The sequence below is a fragment of the Erpetoichthys calabaricus genome, chromosome 5, assembly GCF_900747795.2.
Source record: "Erpetoichthys calabaricus chromosome 5, fErpCal1.3, whole genome shotgun sequence".
Classification (NCBI taxonomy): Eukaryota; Metazoa; Chordata; class Cladistia; order Polypteriformes; family Polypteridae; genus Erpetoichthys; species Erpetoichthys calabaricus.
Window position 1 is genome coordinate 42,520,646 of NC_041398.2, and position 19,566 is coordinate 42,540,211.

At 37.5% G+C, this 19,566-nt stretch overlaps 1 protein-coding gene across 2 annotated transcripts in view; it reads right to left on the minus strand.

Annotated features, from left to right (window-relative positions):
* Nucleotides 1–19,566, minus strand: part of smyd5 (SMYD family member 5) — a 97,496-nt gene that overhangs the window by 20,785 nt on the left and 57,145 nt on the right. Inside the window, exons 11-13 of one of the 2 annotated variants that reach the window (XM_028801472.2) lie at nucleotides 18,624–18,718; nucleotides 16,134–16,204; nucleotides 1,195–2,018 (exon numbers count right to left, since the gene is read on the minus strand). In XM_028801472.2, the coding sequence (XP_028657305.2) occupies nucleotides 1,874–2,018; nucleotides 16,134–16,204; nucleotides 18,624–18,718 (311 nt within the window). In that variant the 3' untranslated portion in view covers nucleotides 1,195–1,873. Of the gene's footprint in view, nucleotides 1–1,194; nucleotides 2,019–16,133; nucleotides 16,205–18,623; nucleotides 18,719–19,566 lie in introns of those variants that run through there. The other variant, XM_051928483.1, reaches the window with a different exon arrangement.

Genomic DNA, 19,566 nt, shown 5'->3' on the forward strand with positions numbered 1-19,566 from the left:
ATGTTTCTCCTGGCAAAGTGCAAAAAAAATGCCTTCTCACAGACTGATGCAGCACCAGAATGAAAACAAAGGAAAGCAAAATATAACAAAAAAGAACATTTACTCTCCTATAAGGATATTAGCAAACCAAAACCAAGAAAGGAAAATGCCAGAACACTTCTCTATGGGAAGCAAATTTCACTTGGGAAGAGTCATAAATTTGTGAAGAACTAGATGCAAGATGATTCATCTGATCAGTTGATTTTTTTTCAACAGCTTGTATTATTTGCACTACTTTACCCACAGGCATACATTTTAATGTGTAGTATGATAATTGAGTTATGCACTGCATATATATATATATATATATATATGTATGTATCTCTCTGACAAGTTATCAATGACACTGCCTGCTATGGTCTTAAATTGACATGTCCTGTCAAATGATATAAAGATCCTTATGTTTTTCTTTGCCTATGTAATCAATGTACAGACTTCATATTTTGTCCCATATTGCCTTTGGTTAATGGTGGCTTTCTCTAAGGCTTCCGTGCCATCATAACTTTATCCACTGCTCCTCCTTAAACATCATAAAGTTGAACACTTTTGACACTGATATTTCTGGCATACATCATTGGGATCTATTTCATGAAACAAAACAATATATTTTCATGTTTTCAAAGAGGTTTACAGGGACCATTTAATGTTGCAAATGCATATGCAAAAGTTACCTGGCTATATATGAAGATCACTCCTAGATACATATCATACAGAACCAATTTTGCTGCCTGCCTCAGTGATATTAGAGCATGGATAACCACACACTTGTGTGCGTTAAAAATTAACTGAGCAAGGATACTTCATCTACAGCTAAAACAGAGGTGCTTCATTCCCTTCTTCTGACACAACAGCAATGGCTTTCCTACAAAAAGTATTAAAACATGCCACAGGTTTAAAATTCTACTTGTATAGTTCTGACTAGGTCCCATTGTAATAAATCACCTCTCCACTGTTTCAGATACAGAGACAGCCAGACAATACCACATCATTGCCTCATTTCCAATACTGCTTTTCCCAGGGTCACTACATACACTCAAGAGTTCACTTTTGTGGTTCCTACTTCTCTGGAATTTTCAACCTAGGCCTGTCTACAAAAAACACTTCATTACCAGTCTAACTGAAGAATGGTGCAAACATTCACAAAAATGATTTGCGTAAAAACATCATCTAAATGAACAAACTTATAATTCAATGTAATGTGAACTGAGAAGACTAAAGGGCACCCTACCTTCTTACCAGACTTTTCAAAATTCTCCATAACCAGGATGATATGCTGAGGAAGAAAGGCACATAGTAAATTGGACTGGACAACACATCACAGCATTCCAGAGACTGGATTCACACCAACTATTACCTCCTTACTGTTTTAATAATACTTTTGCTTGGAGAAAATCTATTGCCATTCAGGAAAAAAATGTTATTATGAAAAGTGTAAATTATATGATTAGCAATTGGTCTTCTAAAGAAACAATTTTACTTTCTAGAATCAGATCTGAGGACACCTGATATTTTAAGACATATTATATGGCACTACATATAAGGACACTGAGACTAAACTTTTGTAAATTGAGAATATAAAATAAGTATGTATATGTACAATACCTAAGATCTGGAGCCAAGGTGAACTCTTGTTTTTGTTTGTTTGTTTGTTTTTTTTAATAAAGTTCAGAAGTACAAATGAAGACAACTACTGCTGTCTAGGTGTTGAGGGATAGGCTTCTTATCATGTATACAACCAGGAATATGAAACACAATGAACATATCCAGTAAAATTGCTATTTTTATGAAGTTTGCATCTTAGCTACATAAGTCATGACATGCTATTATGCTGTTATTACACATCCGTCATCTCATCTTCTAGATCATCACCCTCTGTTTCTGCATCTCCATCACCTTCCTCATCTTCCTCTGATGTCACATCAGCATCATCTGCTTGCGAGACGCACTTTGGACAGGAACAAACAAAAAGGTAGTTCTCCCTAGAAAATGAACACATATTTCCAGTAAGCATTCTGAAGGCTATAAAAATGTCATGGAAGGAAACAAACCATACGGTACTACAACTGTATTATCTAGTGCAGGAGTGAGTAAAGTTGGTCCTGTAGGGCTGATGTGGCTAAATGTTTTTTATTCTAACCCAATTTCTTAAGAGGAATCAATTATTGCTGATGAACCACTTTGTTGCATAAGCAATATTTTTATGCTTCATTTTATTTGTCTTGCTTGTTAAAATTTCCCACTGAAAACTGCTTATTTTAGTCTTTGCTGCATTCACGTTTTGTTAATTGCTTGTTATTAGCAATAAGATGTAAATGACAAAAGGACCAACAGTTCTCAGTCTAACTTGTTTCTACTTACACCTGTGTGTACATATTGTGAACTATCGGGTTTAATAAAACATTTGGAAGGAAACTGAAGAGAAAGTGAAACACTGAGACTTGCTCCTCTTTTCTAATTGTTCGAATCATATGGATATTTATCCCAGAAAGCACAAAACCTATGATATAAGAATGACCTGACACTGCAGAATTAAAACACTAACAAACCATGAAATTAAATAAGATATCTTACTGTTAATTATTGGATTCCAATTAAATAACTTAGATTGAACAAAAAGCTGCACCCACTGCGGATCTCTAGGACCAATGATGCTCACTCCTGATCTAGTGAATGAGTCACTTTTGGGAATAGCAAAACACAAAAGTTATATCTTTCAAAATCTCCATGAAGTTCAAAATATTTTGAAAGATATTTAATATCAGAAGTTAAACTCATTGTACCTCATTGTGTCCACCTGTTTGCTAATACAAATGCCCTATCCTTGCAACAGCCAATCATATGACCATAACTTTATACTGGGGGGTTATTTGGTGGACTAAAATATTCCTAGAATTGGTCAATACAAGGAAATATGGTGTAGTCATTGACTATTTTGTGTGGTTGTTGCTTTGCACTCCCGAATATGCTCTTGCTCCCTGCAACTTTTTTTCCCCCTGAAATTAAAACTGAGTCTAAAAGGAAGACAATTTGCTACCACAGAAGAAATACAGGGGAAAAAAATGGAAGAAGCATTAGGACAAGTGCTTTGTATCTGATAGGGAGAATTCTGAAAATGACAAAATTGGAATTGCTGAAAGTTGTATAATAGTTATTTTTAAAGAAATGTGGGAATTTTTGTAACCCCCAAACCCCCGTGAATTCAGACAGTTTAGAAGTATTGAGACCCCTTCAGTTTTTTTACATTTTGCTATATTGCAGCCTTATGCTAAAATCATTTCATTATTTCCCTCACACAAACCAACATGCAATACCCCATAATGAAAAAGTGAAACAGGACTTAAGAAAATTTATTAAAAATAAAAACTGAAATATACATTGACAGAAGTATTTAGGCCCTTTACTCAGGCTGAATAATAATACATTTTATTTATATAGCGCCTTTCCCCTGCTCAAGGCGCTTCACAGAGTCTTAGAAAAAACAATAGGGTATATGTAACATTGATTACAAATGTTTTCCTGAAGAAACTTTGGTAACGGTTACAGCTGGGAATCGTCTTGTGTATGACACAACAAGCTTTGAAGCTTTTAGATTTTCTGTCTTTGATTTGTCCTTAGTGTCACTGTCTTGTTTGAAAGTAAACCTTTGGCCCATTCTTAGGTCTAGAGAATCTCTATAGCAGGTTTTTATTAACAATATTGCTGTAATTTGCTCCATTCAGCGTTCCCTCAACCATGTCTAGTCTCTCAGACCCTGCCACTGAAAAACAACCCCACACCATGATATTACCATTACTATGCTTTACCACTAGAATGGTCCTGCGCAGTTGTGGTGCAGTGCCCAGTTTCCTCAAAACATGCTGAAGTGATGGTTGTTCTTCTGGAATGTCCTCTCATCTGCACACAGGTTCTCTGAAGTTCAGCTAAAGTAACCACTAGGTTCTTGGTTACCTCTCTTACCATGATCCTTCTCCTACAACTGCTTAGTTTGGCCAAGTGGACTGATTTAGAAAGAGTTGTGAAAGTTTCACACTTCATCCATTTAAGAATTATGAAGGCAGCTGTGCTCTTAGGAACCTCCAGTGCAGCTGGAATTATTTATAGCCTTCTCCAGATATGTGCCCTGTCACAATCCTATCTCTAAGCTCTGCAAGCAATTCCTTTGACCCCATGGCTTAGTTTTTCCTCTGATACATATTGTCAACTGTGGAATTTTCTGTAGATAGGTACACACCTTTCCTAATCATGTCCAATCATTTGATCTGACCACAGATTCACTCCAAACAAGGTGTAGTAACATCTCAATGATGATAAACAGAACAGGATGCACCAGAGTCAATTTTCAAGTGTCAAGGTCTGAATTCTTGTATCACTATATTTTTCATTTTATTTTCAAATAAATTTGCAAAAAATTTTAAAATCCTTTTTTATTTAGTCACTCTGGGGTATTAAGTGTTGCTGTGTGTAGGAAACATTTGTTTAAACAATTTTAGCATGAGGCTGCAACAGAGAAAAATGTGAAAAAAAGTGAATGGGTCTGAATACTTTCTGAATCTGCTGCATTTAGCATGGAGATACAGAGAAGGTCTCTAGCCGTGGCCTAAGCAGAAATTACAATGAATTAGACCAGTGGTATTAATTTAGTGGTTCCTGCATCACAGAAATGGATACCCTCTTCAAGTTTTTCTGAACTACAGTCTTTACAGTTTACAAAGAATGACACATCAGAGGAAAATGGAAAGATTTAATCAAGCTATCAAAAAGCTGACACACGCTCAAATAACAATTCTTTACAACAGTGTTGTGAAGAAGAGAATCTCTGACACCAAAATACATCAGATATTTATGCAGACTGTTTGCAGCAGCCTATGACAGGGATCCAGTCCTGTCGGCAAGGAACAAGTTTATAAGGCTACATATCAGCTTGTGATCAATAAAACTTCTGAGTTTCCAGATGGATGTCAAAATTCAAGTTTTTCCAGAGGAAAAACAGAGTATCCGACTTTCTACTTGACAGGTATACCTAATAAAGTGTCAGATAAGTACAAGTTCCTTGAAATAAAGTTGATAAGAGTTTTAACAGTTTATGCAGGGGCTTTACTGGTTGATTATTTTGCTATTACTATCTATCATAGTAGAAACTGTAGAACAAAACAAGAATTCACACAAAATGTATCAGCTAAATGACCAGATAGTTTTGGCAGTTTACATTTTTATGTGCTAACAGTGTTGTCATCTCAGTACACATCAAACTAAATGTACGCCAGTAAACATAAACTTTAGAGGGCCACAGTGGCTTCAGGTTTTCACTCCACCCACTTTCTTAACACTAGAATCCCTAAAGCCTACGAAAAAAGTCGTAATGATGGGCCACTTTAAATTCCTTTACAACTCTTCATCAGCGTCTTTGTTTTTTTCTTTGTAATTAGTAACCAATTACTGCTATTAACACTAGAATTACCAGAGCCTACGAAAAAACTCGTAGATCCGGCCCACCTTAAATCCGTTCGCACCTCTCCGCCAGTGTCTTTTGTCCTATAAATGTGCTGATAAAATCAAGCAGCCGGTTATTCCATTCCCCCACCGACTTAGAACGTGCACGAACTTCTCCCAGCTCATGCCTTGATTGATTATCTGGGAGTGAAGTGGAGTTTTACAGATGGAAATAATAGATCGTTATTTGGAACACACGCATTTCATGTGTGTTCCATTTCTACAATAATCTGTGTAAACACATTTTTAAAACAGAAACGTTTTTCATATTTTAGTAGTAAATGACAAAATGTAGGCATAAACTATATAATGTATGAAGCCTGAAGTCCAAAGATCAATTAAACACTTTCACAAAAGGTTCAAGGAAAAGACAACAGCTTCCGTGGTGTAGCGGTAAGATTTGCTGACTTGTAATCAAGAGTCCCCGGTTCGATCCCAACTCACTCCTATATTTGCCGTTTTCTGTAGTGAGCTGCTCTTATTGTTAATATTATACAGTACACACATACACTTGGTCTGCGTCTGTAACACACGGTGTACATTTACAGGACTTGTAAAAATTACTGTTTTTTTTCACTTTTATTCTCTCTAAATCACAATCACGATACATACTACCGCCCCCCCACCCAGGGATCTGACGCTGTTAGTTTTTATTTGAAACTGGGAGTAGCTGGAGATGTGAGTGGTGTTTTGAGACAATGGAACTGGACATTCTCTCATCTGGAGGGATTAAAGCTGACACACAAACGCTGGCGAATCCGCCTTCTTCGTATCTCACCGTCACTTGATTTTTTTTTATTCCATTTTATTGAGTGTTCCTGCTCACGCTGAATTAGTATGCGCCTTATGGTCTATGATGTCAAAAAAAAACAAAAAAAACAAAACAAAACAGAGACATAGGTATATATTTCATATGGAATTATTCGTTTTATGACCTGTATAGTACATTTCGGAAAACTTTGTGGCACGGATGCAACATTATTCATATTCATTCGCATAACATCTTGCGTTTGTAATCAGTGACCGCGTGTTTTTTTTTTCCCCAGATATTGCCAGTTCCCACATGTTGCTGTATGCTGTTTCTTTTGTACTCCAGGACATGCAGAGGAAAGAACAGTACAGAGCAGTAAGTTCAGCACTATATGCAATCATCAGATTCAAATGTTAACAGTTCACACACGTAAGGATCGTCTTTCCTACATTTACAACATGTGTACACACTTCTCTCTATGCTGTGGTTTCTATTACAAACCTGAAAGAAAGAGACAATATATGTGAAAACATCATCGCACTAATGCAATATTATTTGAAAACGAACAGCGGCAGATCGGGTGTGAATTTATGCTGGCGCTGTTACTTAGAGTCAGATCAGGAGGGGCGGGGTGGGGTGACACTGGCTCAGTTTACTTTCCTGGGTAAAGCCACTGTCTGGAACAGAAGCTTGTCGATGTTGAATCCTCCTTTTCTTTTTCCATCGCCTTTTCCAGTAAGATGCGACAACTAAGTTTCTCTGCAAGCTGAGCCATGAACACTCTTCTTTTCTCAGTGGCCCCCATGCATGCCTTGCACAATACATGTGCATTGATCACCACCAGCATGTTGTAGCACACAGCAACTGGCCACCTGCATCTTCTTGCAGATCAGGTGCTAATGCTTATTCAGTGCGTGCAATTATGGCACTGAGATTGCACAAATGATTTACCAGCTAAGAGTAGGGAAGGCTGTAGGGATCTGTGGTATCTGGGGTGAACTTCTCCAGGCTAGTGGTAAGGCTGTCCTTTTTGGATCGTAGGCAATCTTTCCTTCCATTTGGGAGATGGGCATCATCCCAACTAACTGAAGAACAGGACATGATGTCCCTATCCGGAAGGGAAAGGGTGATTGTCTGGATTGCGGCAACTACAAGGGGGATAACACTGCTCTCGGTGCCAGGTAAGGCCCTTGCTGGGGTCATCATCAATAGGATCCATGATCACTTGCTCACCTACCAGCAACTGGAGCTGCTGGTTTTACGCCCAAGAAGTCTACCATCAACTGCATCCTGGAACGAAGGGTTCTCATTGAGAGCAAACACGAATATCAGCAGGGTTTCTTTGCAGTCCTTTTTGATTTTCATAAAGTGTTTGACTCAGATGATCGAGCTGCCCTTTGGGACAATCTGAGACTTAGTGGGGTCCGTCCACAGGTGCTGGATATCACGGCCAGACCTGTACACTAGTACCGTGAGTGCTGTGCAGAGAGGAGGCAGTTGATTCTGGGGTTCATCAGGGTTGTCTTTTTGCTCCTACTCTGTTTAATGCTTACATGGACTGGGTGTTAGACAGGGTTGTGGGGTTCAGTGGCTATGTGGCATCTGTTGGTAAAGAAAGATTCACTGATCCACACTTTGCTGACGATGCCATGATGTTCGTGGAGTCAACAGAGGCTCTGATCAGGGCTCTCGAGAGAATTAGCGATGAGTCTGAGTGTCTGGGCTTGCAAGTATCCTGGATAAAAACCAAGATCCAGGGCTTTAATTACATCTTGAGCACAGCCATCTGCAGTGTGTCGGTCTGCGGAGAGAATGTGCACCTTGTCAAGAGGTAACTTACATCAGCAGCGATATCTCTGGTGACTCTTACTGTGAAGTCAACAGACAGACTGGGAGAACATGGGGGGATCACAAGATTACAGGAAAGAGGTGTGTGGCGCTCCCGATATCTTTGCAAGGTCCAAGTCTTAAATAGAGTCCTGGTGTTTCCTGTTTTGCTATATCATTGAGGCACATGGACGCTATCCAGTGATCTGAGACAAAGAATGGACTCCTTCAGTACTGTGTCTCTTCGAAGAATTCTTGGGTACTGCTGGTTTGACTTTGTGTTGAACAAGCGGTTGATCACAGAGTCCCAAAAGGGACACATTATCTGCATTGTGGGGGAGTGTCAGTTACTGCACTATGGCCATGTGGCATGATTCCCAGAGGGTGATGCAGCTCACAGGTCGTCATTGTTGAGGAACGAGAGGCTGGACCAAGCCAAGGGGACACCCATGTAACACCTGGCTGCGGCAGACAGATGGTAATTTCGGAGGGTGGGACTGGACTGTGTGTCAGCCTGTAGGGTTGCGAACTGAGATACTGAGCTGTTTTGTAATGTGGTAGGTGCAGCAATGCGCGGTACCAGTGCATGCCCCCCAACTTGACCTATACATAAACTCAAGAGTAACTTTAGAAGAGCTTAGCTTACCACTGCATGCCGCTAACAGACTACTAATATAACACTATTGACGGATTGATGGCTTAAAATTTAATTAAGAAAGTACTTTACTGTAAAGAAAATAAATTTGCACTTAGATTGATGTGTGGTAATACTAGGATAAAAGACATACTGTATATACGAAAGCAGATGTTAAACTACTGAATCTACCAGGAGAATTTAACTTGATGAGTCTGAAAACCAAATCACTACAGTCCACTGCTGTCCAGAAATCTGTTATATTTTACACTTCTCACCAAATGGTAATTTTTAATGAATTTTTATTACTTAAACTTTTATTAAGTAAAACATAAACATTATATATATATATATATATATATATATATATATATATATAATATATGGGATGATATATATATATATATATATATACATATATATATATATACAGTGGTGTGAAAAACTATTTGCCCCCTTCCTGATTTCTTATTCTTTTGCATGTTTGACACACAAAATGTTTCTGATCATCAAACACATTTAACCATTAGTCAAATATAACACAAGTAAACACAAAATGCAGTTTGTAAATGGTGGTTTTTATTGTTTAGGGAGAAAAAAAAATCCAAACCTACATGGCCCTGTGTGAAAAAGTAATTGCCCCCTGAACCAAATAACTGGTTGGGCCACCCTTAGCAGCAATAACTGCAATCAAGCGTTTGCGATAACTTGCAATGAGTCTTTTACAGCGCTCTGGAGGAATTTTGGCCCACTCATCTTTGCAAAATTGTTGTAATTCAGCTTTATTTGAGGGTTTTCTGGCATGAACCGCCTTTTTAAGGTCATGCCATAGCATCTCAATTGGATTCAGGTCAGGACTTTGACTAGGCCACTCCAAAGTCTTCATTTTGTTTTTCTTCAGCCATTCAGAGGTGGATTTGCTGGTGTGTTTTGGGTCATTGTCCTGTTGCAGCACCCAAGATCGCTTCAGCTTCAGTTGACGAACAGATGGCCGGACATTCTCCTTCAGGATTTTTTGGTAGACAGTAGAATTCATGGTTCCATCTATCACAGCAAGCCTTCCAGGTCCTGAAGCAGCAAAACAACCCCAGACCATCACACTACCACCACCATATTTTACTGTTGGTATGATGTTCTTTTTCTGAAATGCTGTGTTCCTTTTACACCAGATGTAACGGGACATTTGCCTTCCAAAAAGTTCAACTTTTGACTCATCAGTCCACAAGGTATTTTCCCAAAAGTCTTGGCAATCATTGAGATGTTTCTTAGCAAAATTGAGACGAGCCCTAATGTTCTTTTTGCTTAACAGTGGTTTGCGTCTTGGAAATCTGCCATGCAGGCCGTTTTTGCCCAGTCTCTTTCTTATGGTGGAGTCGTGAACACTGACCTTAATTGAGGCAAGTGAGGCCTGCAGTTCTTTAGACGTTGTCCTGGGGTCTTTTGTGACCTCTCGGATGAGTCGTCTCTGCGCTCTTGGGGTAATTTTGGTTGGCCGGCCACTCCTGGGAAGGTTCACCACTGTTCCATGTTTTTGCCATTTGTGGATAATGGCTCTCACTGTGGTTCGCTGGAGTCCCAAAGGTTTAGAAATGGCTTTATAACCTTTACCAGACTGATAGATCTCAATTACTTCTGTTCTCATTTGTTCCTGAATTTCTTTGGATCTTGGCATGATGTCTAGCTTTTGAGGTGCTTTTGGTCTACTTCTCTGTGTTAGGCAGCTCCTATTTAAGTGATTTCTTGATTGAAACAGGTGTGGCAGTAATCAGGCCTGGGGGTGGCTACGGAAATTGAACTCAGGTGTGATACACCACAGTTAGGTTATTTTTTAACAAGGGGGCAATTACTTTTTCACACAGGGCCATGTAGGTTTGGATTTTTTTTCTCCCTAAATAATAAAAACCATCATTTACAAACTGCATTTTGTGTTTACTTGTGTTATATTTGACTAATGGTTAAATGTGTTTGATGATCAGAAACATTTTGTGTGACAAACATGCAAAAGAATAAGAAATCAGGAAGGGGGCAAATAGTTTTTCACACCACTGTATATATATATACAGATACTCACACACACTGTATATATAAATGTGTGTGTATATGTATGTATTATATATACACACACACATATACACATACAGACAATCCCCAAATTTCACGGGGGTTACATTCCAAGACCACCCGCGAATTGTGAAAAACTGCAAATTTTGGATGTGGTCAACAAAATGCCTATAAATGCCTATTTTTATAGTTTAAACCCTAAATATGCCCCCAGAACACTTTCATTTCATTTCAAACTCAGCTTAATACATCCATCCATCCATCCATCCATTGTCTCCCGCTTATCCGAGGTCGGGTCGCGGGGGCAGCAGCTTGAGCAGAGATGCCCAGACTTCCCTCTCCCCGGCCACTTCTTCTAGCTCTTCCGGGAGAATCCCAAGGCGTTCCCAGGCCAGTCGAGAGACATAGTCCCTCCAGCGTGTCCTGGGTCTTCTCCAGGGCCTCCTCCCGGTTAGACGTGCCCGGAACACCTCACCAGGGAGGCGTCCAGGAGGCATCCTGATCAGATGCCCGAGCCACCTCATCTGACTCCTCTCGATGCGGAGGAGCAGCGGCTCTACTCTGAGCCCCTCCCGGATGACTGAGCTTCTCACCCTATCTTTAAGGGAGAGCCCAGACACCCTGCGGAGGAAACTCATTTCAGCCGCTTGTATTCGCGATCTCGTTCTTTCGGTCATTACCCATAGTTCATGACCATAGGTGAGGGTAGGAACATAGATCGACTGGTAAATTGAGAGCTTCGCCTTGCGGCTCAGCTCCTTTTTCACCACGACAGATTGATGCAGTGCCCGCATTACTGCGGATGCCGCACCGATCCGCCTGTCGATCTCACGCTCCATTCTTCCCTCACTCGTGAACAAGACCCCGAGATACTTGAACTCCTCTACTTGGGGCAGGATCTCGCTACCAACCCTGAGAGGGCACTCCACCCTTTTCCAGCTGAGGACCATGGTCTCGGATTTGGAGGTGCTGATTCTCATCCCAGCCGCTTCACACTCGGCTGCGAACCGATCCAGAGAGAGCTGAAGATCACGGCCTGATGAAGCAAACAGGACAACATCATCTGCAAAAAGCAGTGACCCAATCCTGAGCCCACCAAACCGGACCCCCTCAACGCCCTGGCTGCGCCTAGAAATTCTGTCCATAAAAGTTATGAACAGAATCGGTGACAAAGGGCAGCCCTGGCGGAGTCCAACTCTCACTGGAAACGGGTTCAACTTAATGCCGGCAATGCGGACCAAGCTCTGGCACCGATCGTACAGGGACCGAACAGCCCTTATCAAGGGGGCCGGTACCCCATACTCTCGGAGTACCCCCCCACAGGATTACCCTAAAAAAAAAGAATGTAAAGGTAAACCCATATACTGTACAGTACTGTACTGCTATGTCTCCCGTAGTGCTGGAATGTAAAATACCGATGTTACCCCTATATGTACTGTAATTCAAGCAATTGTTTTCTCTTTGGTATGCGCTGTCGTTTTCTTTGGTATAAGTAGGGTAAATATGTAATCATTTAATTTAATAAAAACACTGTAAAATGTACGGGTACTCACCAATAATGAATGATATTGATTGAAGATGATGTTGATGAATTAGCTGTGCAGTATGATGAATGTATGTAATGGAGATAATGATGGCACAGCAAAGCAGAGGATTTACAGCTCCTCGGGTGGCTACTGCAGCATAACTTTTTAGTTCCTGGAGCAAATCCAGTAGTTCAACCTTCTCCTGGACTGTCTTAAACTTTTCTATCACTTAGGTTCATTTCCAGAAGTCTTAGAACATGCAGGGCATTTGGGCAGCATCTTAGGGCTTTAAGATGAACAAAACGAAAAACACGAGAACGCTCAGCGAAACACTCGAGATAGCTACACATGGTAAACTGTTATGATACGGTAATGCTGGGCTGTACTGCCAGAGATGCGTCGTAGAGCAGCAGCCAATCGGCAGCAAGGAGAAATGTATAACGCTCTCTGATTGGCTACTTTCACCATCACAAGCCGTGCTTTCCTTTACAGTTGCTTTGTGTTCTCTCTACAGTACAGTATTGCCACAAAAAAAGCCGTAAAAAAATTGCGGAGGGTATTTGCAGTTTCCACTAACAATTATTAGTTAGGTTCTAAGGAAAAATCCGCAAATAACTGAGGCCACGAACTTTGTGGGGGTCTACTGTGTGGTGTGGATATATATATATATATATATATATATATATATATATATATATATATATATAGATATATATATATTTATATATAGTGTGTGTGTGTGTGTGTGTATACACATATATTAAAACGGGTTTAACAAAAAAAAAATATTTTTTAGATTAAATAAAATTTCTGAGATCACAGGATTTAGATACAACCATCAAAAAAACTGAATGTCTTATCTTCTAAATGCAATCATAAATCTAGATAGACCTAATCTGTGCTTTCTCTGTGTAATGACACAGATTTCTAGTGTGCTAGAACTAGTAAAGGACACTAAATCCTCTTTGCCAAGGTGCTGAATATTGAGTGCTGAAAAAACAGACTGTACCTGCATTCTCTATACAGTAATAAAGTACCTGTATTTTGCTTGAAAACCTGGACTCACTTTCCTGTCTCTCATGCAACTCTGTGACCCAAGCTTGACAACACCTGGATAAAAAAATAATGCTTCTTAAACTGCAAAAAATATTTTATTTGAAAATGACACGTTACATGTAACTTTTTTATTTTATAGAAATTACAGGTAAGAATACAGAATGAAAAGAAGATGTTAGATGTTAACTTTTTTAATAGAAACACAAATATGAATATAGAATGAAAAGGAGATGTTAGATGTAACTTTTGTTTAATAGAAATACAGGTATGAAAATACAGATTGAAATCGACATGTTAGATGTAACTTTTTTTTTTTTTTAAATAGAAATACAGGTATGAAAACAGAAAGAATATGAAACATTAGAAATACAGGTATGAAAATACAGAATGAAAACTTTTTCCAGGACTGTTAACTTTTTTTCCAGCATAAACTGGCGCCATTTCTTACTTTTTTGTTCATCATCAAAGAACACTTTGATAACCACTATGAAATGCAAACACAACTGCCCATGCAGATGCTAGGTGAAGTACTGACTCAGAATTCGGCTGTGTATGATGTTGCATCTACACTATCATTGTGACTGCCCAAGACTCTTTCTTTGAGACAGCCTGTTGCAGGATTCTCAAGAGTCGGCATGGAAAGCGTAGGCACAGCATTAAGTATTTTTTGTATCGCATTATCTTCTTCAGTGGCCATTTTATGTTGTAAAAATGTTCCTTACACTGAAATTTTTTAAAACAAAATTTTTTTAACATGATTTTGTCTCAACATTTGTTCGGTTCAACAAAAAGTATTTGTTATTTTGAAAACTTCATTACTTCAGTATTCACTATAATGGGATTTGACCTGTATTAGGATTAGAGCTCTACGCGTATTCAAACATAGCTGCGAAAACAATAGTGTATCATGATTTTTGTATACAGCATGTGATTGAGTTCACTGGATTGTCATGGTAGCATAACTTCAAACTTCACAGTGCTAACAATTATCCTGGAATTAGATATTTTCATTGTTAAGGTCTGTGCCTTAGTGATGTGGTTGTAAGTAGGCTTAACACAAGACAGGGATTTGTGTAAATGTGTGTGAAACACAAAAAAATTATTGTAATGACAACTGAGATGACTGAAGTGAGGCACAAACAGCAAATCAGATTGCTTGGTCAATTGGAGCTCAGTCTAGCACACCTGCAGGTCTCTTCCTGCTGTTAAACACTACAAGAAACAATTCCAAAATAACAAGCACATTCAGAAAACATTAGGCTACCCCATGCAAAGTATATTCCTCTTTGATGACCCAAACTGGTAACTAACACTACCCATCTCTTGTCAATTAGCCGATCTCTCCTTCTCTCTCCTCTTCACCACACAGAGCCATTTGTCAATCTCTCCTGTTGAATTTATGCTTACAAAGCTTACTTTATATATGTTTGCATAGATTAAGTACCTTAGTATGTTCTCTTTTTATTATCTGAGCAAATAAGTGCTATACTACTTAGTTAAATGCCATTTACTTTAACTCATTTAATTATGTTTGCACTTTATTAAATAGCAAACTATAACACTTAATAAAATTAAAATTTTATCTTTAAACATTTTTACTTTGGAGACATTACAATAATTAATTGCCAACAAATAATAACACTTAGTCTGTATACTGCTTATAAACTGATTAGAAGAAAAAAAAAAACATCCTGACAAAGTCCCACAACATAAAAATGTTGTCTTCAAGCTGCTGTTTAACTTACAGGACTTTCCCTAAAATGATGACTACTAACTATGAACATCTATTCAACAACCACCACCTCCTCTTTGAGAGGTGACAGTTTTTTTACACTCTGCTTCTTAACATGTCTTTGGCATGTCTTTTGTATGCTAGTGATGCCACTTATTTTAATCTTTGCTCCTCTATTCAAATGTTTAAATCCACTAATCTACACTCACCCTAAACCCTAACATCTTTAAGACATTGAGTTAAACTTTTCTATCACTTTGGACAAAGATGACTGCACAAGGCATACTGTACTTGCTGACACTGAGGTACAAGTTTACTCCACTTACCATTATTAAGTTATGTCACCACACCTTCCACCTTGCCACATTTAAATTGTTACGTTTAAACATTTATGTGAAGCACAACTTTGTAGTGTTACAGGGGCTGAATTATTTTAAGTCTCGCACACAGAAACTGATTCTCAACATGGTTCCTTAAACCACCAAGGTAAAAGGATATTTTTTAAGACTCCAGGGAACTGAATCATGTCACAAAAGTTTAAATAGATTACATCACTGAAAGTTGCACTTATTTAATAGGCTACAGACTAACACGTCATCTCCAAATGTGTGCTTGTTTATGCATTGGCTTAATTTTTGTTGCATAGTACTGTAGTATGTCATTATGACACATTTCATATGTTCACAACCAAGAGATCTTTCACACTTTTATTTAGGACAACAAGTGTCTGCCATGTGACTTGAAATATTATATATACCTAGGCTGACCAAACCTGAACTATTCTACACATGTAAATGTGATCTTGCTTTTTGTAATACAACAATTTAATTACATTTTTATATACAGATATGAAAATGTTACATAATAAACCAACAGCTAATTTATTCATATTGGGACGACAGATTCACAAAATGTTCAAACCATGCATTCAGAAGTTAATGTTTTAAACGGCTGGAAGTTCTGAGAAATAGCCTTGTAACATTAATGGTATGACTAATGAATGTGTTAGCTACATACCTGAGAATTTTGTGTCTACTATGTCTGCTTCGATCCCGTTGACAGCAGTCTAAATAACTGATACAGATTTCCTAGAAAAGCAAAAAAAAAAAAAAAAAAAAGAGAGAGAGAGATTAAGACATAAATCAAGGTTCTCACCCTTTTAAATAGCTTCTAACCAGATTTCCATCACTTAATTTTTGCACATATGCAAATAAAATTGCCCTTACAACTGCTACAAAGATAATACAGATGTGACCGGTTTGTGGGATTTATAATAGTGGCAGTTAATTAATAATATGTTTAGGCTCCTGTTTTTACAAATCTTCCTCTGGCTCAATTCTTATACACCTGTTTCCACTAGGGGATTAATGATCTGATAATTACATCTTTCAGTGGGCAATCTGGCTAAAACCATGAAGTACAACGTGTAGAAAGACTTGAAGAGTGTTAGGTCAAACATATGATTTATTAAATTTTGAAAAGAAAAAAAAAAAAAATAAAACGCTCTATAGTTCTCAAAGATTTTCAAGAGTTGAAACTTATTAGAAATACACTTGCATGGCATTACTCTTTAATCTCAATAATATGTTCATTCCAATAAAATTAGCAACATTTCTTAATGGTTAGCCAAAACAGGTAGGTCAACTGTTATGTGACTTTTCTCATTCATAAAATGCTTCATAAACACAAACTATTTTCTGTATGAATAACAACCTGAAAAACTGAATATGTTAAGAGGAATATTAACACTGAGAAGTGTTTTTGTGAATCAGATCAGTGTCAATCACTACTGCTTTATTTAATTCAATTTGCTTGGTAATGTCCATCAAATATGGACATTTGATGCTAGATGCTTCAAATGGGCTATATAAAGAATGACATGATCCTCATGGACTACATCACTTATATCACCATGTGTACGTAATGAATATGTTAGCAGACATTTTCTGTTCAGTAACTAAAAAAAGAAATACTGCTTAATATCAATATTAGAATTAAATTTCAAATATTATTATGGTGTTTAGTGGATAGCATTATTATCCGGAGCATTAATGCTCTTTCAAATACAACCACATTTTCTATCTAGTGGTGCTGACAAAATTTCAGCACAAATGGATTGCAATCTGTGATTTTAACAATGCCCTCTGCATATGGAAGACTGTCTTTGAACAGCCAGTAGAGCCTGGAAATGGTATGGTCCAATTCCTATCTGTTCAATTTACATGAAATGATCATGAAATGCATCGCAGAAAACATGAAATCCACATGGATCCTATGTTGATAAATGTCTTGTTCGCATCACGCAAAAGCTGTAACAAGTCAAACACTTCCCAGTTGATAAACTTTGTGCCTATGTACTTAATCTTCACTTCTCCACCATACCAAATCCTCAACTTTATATCCATTTATTTTAGCTGAGTGATTAAGTGTCTCGTCAAAATGAATGGCATTCTCAGCTTGTTGTGACTCCCCTCTGACAAACAATGATTTACAGTAAAGAGAAATACCAAATGTAGTAAAATATGCACATTTTGTTTCACTACATGAAAAAATAGATGTGAATTTGCTATTACTAAACACTGATTTGCATTATTCTTACAAATTTGGCACCAGTCTCGGACAACTATTCAAAACAATTATTTTCAGCACCTACAAATCATCAGTAGACAGTACATCAGTGTTGGACATGGATTTGTTTGTTTTCCTGGCTACTAAATTGCATAAGTAAATTGTACTAAGTTTTACTTTGATAATTGAAGAGGAGTTAATCAAGGTTTCAATTCCTAATTATTTTTCTTGCTACCTTCTCACTGTCAATATGTTTTTTACCTTTCCAGTGACTTGCTAGCGTGGCTTAACCCATATTCTTCATGTTAAACATTTTCCTGCATAACTTACATTTTGCATGTCCTATGTCTTCACCTTTATGAAGCTATATACTGTATAGCTTGTATTTTTAATTCATTTAGCACAGATTACTGAACACACATTTAGCTATCATTTTTGCATATGTGTTACAGATCACTACACAACTGTTATGTAATCCTATAACATTAATGTAAGTAATCCTCCACATTTTGCTGAATTTACAAAATTACACGACAGAGACCTTATTGTATGCATAATAAAAAATCCATGACTTTTCCAAAACTTAATTGTCATTTGTTAATTTTTGGAAACTTTTCCAGGACTGGAAAATTAAATGTAATTTTCCATAACTTTTCAAGGATTTCAATGACTGTGGAAAACCTGATAAATGCCTTAAAAAATCTGTAATGGTTAAAAATTACTCAAATATTTTAGTTGACTGACTACCAAGTATCTGGTGAGGCAGTCAACCTGTCTATTATAAAGAGTTACATAATAAACCAATGTTATAAACATTATTGCTCTGATCAATTACTCTAAATGGCAAAGTGTGGCTGGAGATCAGTGACACGGTTTCTTAAATGTTAAAATATATTGTCTAGCTTTATGTCATTTCAGGTGACTTAATAGAGAAATTACCTCTCCTTGCTTAATGTCAGACAGTGCAGTCAGATGTAGTAGGAAATTGTTTTCTGGGAAGGAAGCTTCAGCATTTGGGATACAGCTATGATTACCTAGACAACAACAAACAGCATTGGTTACACATGTGGCCTTAGAAATTTAAAACCTGTTTTTCACATTTGTTAGAAACACATTTTACAAAGGGTAGCAAATTTGTTTCAAAATCATATCAAATAACTAAAATGCAATGATGTGTGGTGATGGGCAGATTTTGTCCATCACTTGATAACACAGCTTATGTCGATATATTAAATTATTGCTGACTATGTAGCTTTATAATTCTATTACGTATAAAATTCAAATTGACAATCGGTGTGACTCTGAAGCAGAGAAAGTAACATAATAGCTAAAACACATTACCGATGAATTTCAACAAAAGGAAAGCTTTTGAAATTACACCAGTGGAGCAAAATATGCAATCCTTTTGTATTTTTACTTTTATGTATCTACGGCTTTAAAATATCACAAGCTTTATCTACAAGTAATGACAAAAGTTGATAAAATTCATTAATGTGTTTCATAAAACTGCCCAATACAATTGTGGGTCACAGACAGCTGTAAAAATTACTGAGTACAGAATACATTTTAGTTATAAAAGAAAATATAGACATTACATACAAAACAAAAATTAATGTATTGAGGATGTAAGACACTGCCATCATTTCAACCTGATGACAAAAAATAACTACAGAATATTTAAAACAAATTTTAGTAAGGAATTCAGAAGCCAAACAATACCTATAAACCAGTGAATAAAAGTGCATTGCTAAGATTCATTTACAAGAAACATCAAATGGGTGCATTGTTACTGTCCTTTGTCAAGTATTCTAGATAGATAGATAGATAGATAGATAGATAGATAGATAGATAGATAGATAGATAGATAGATAGATAGATAGAT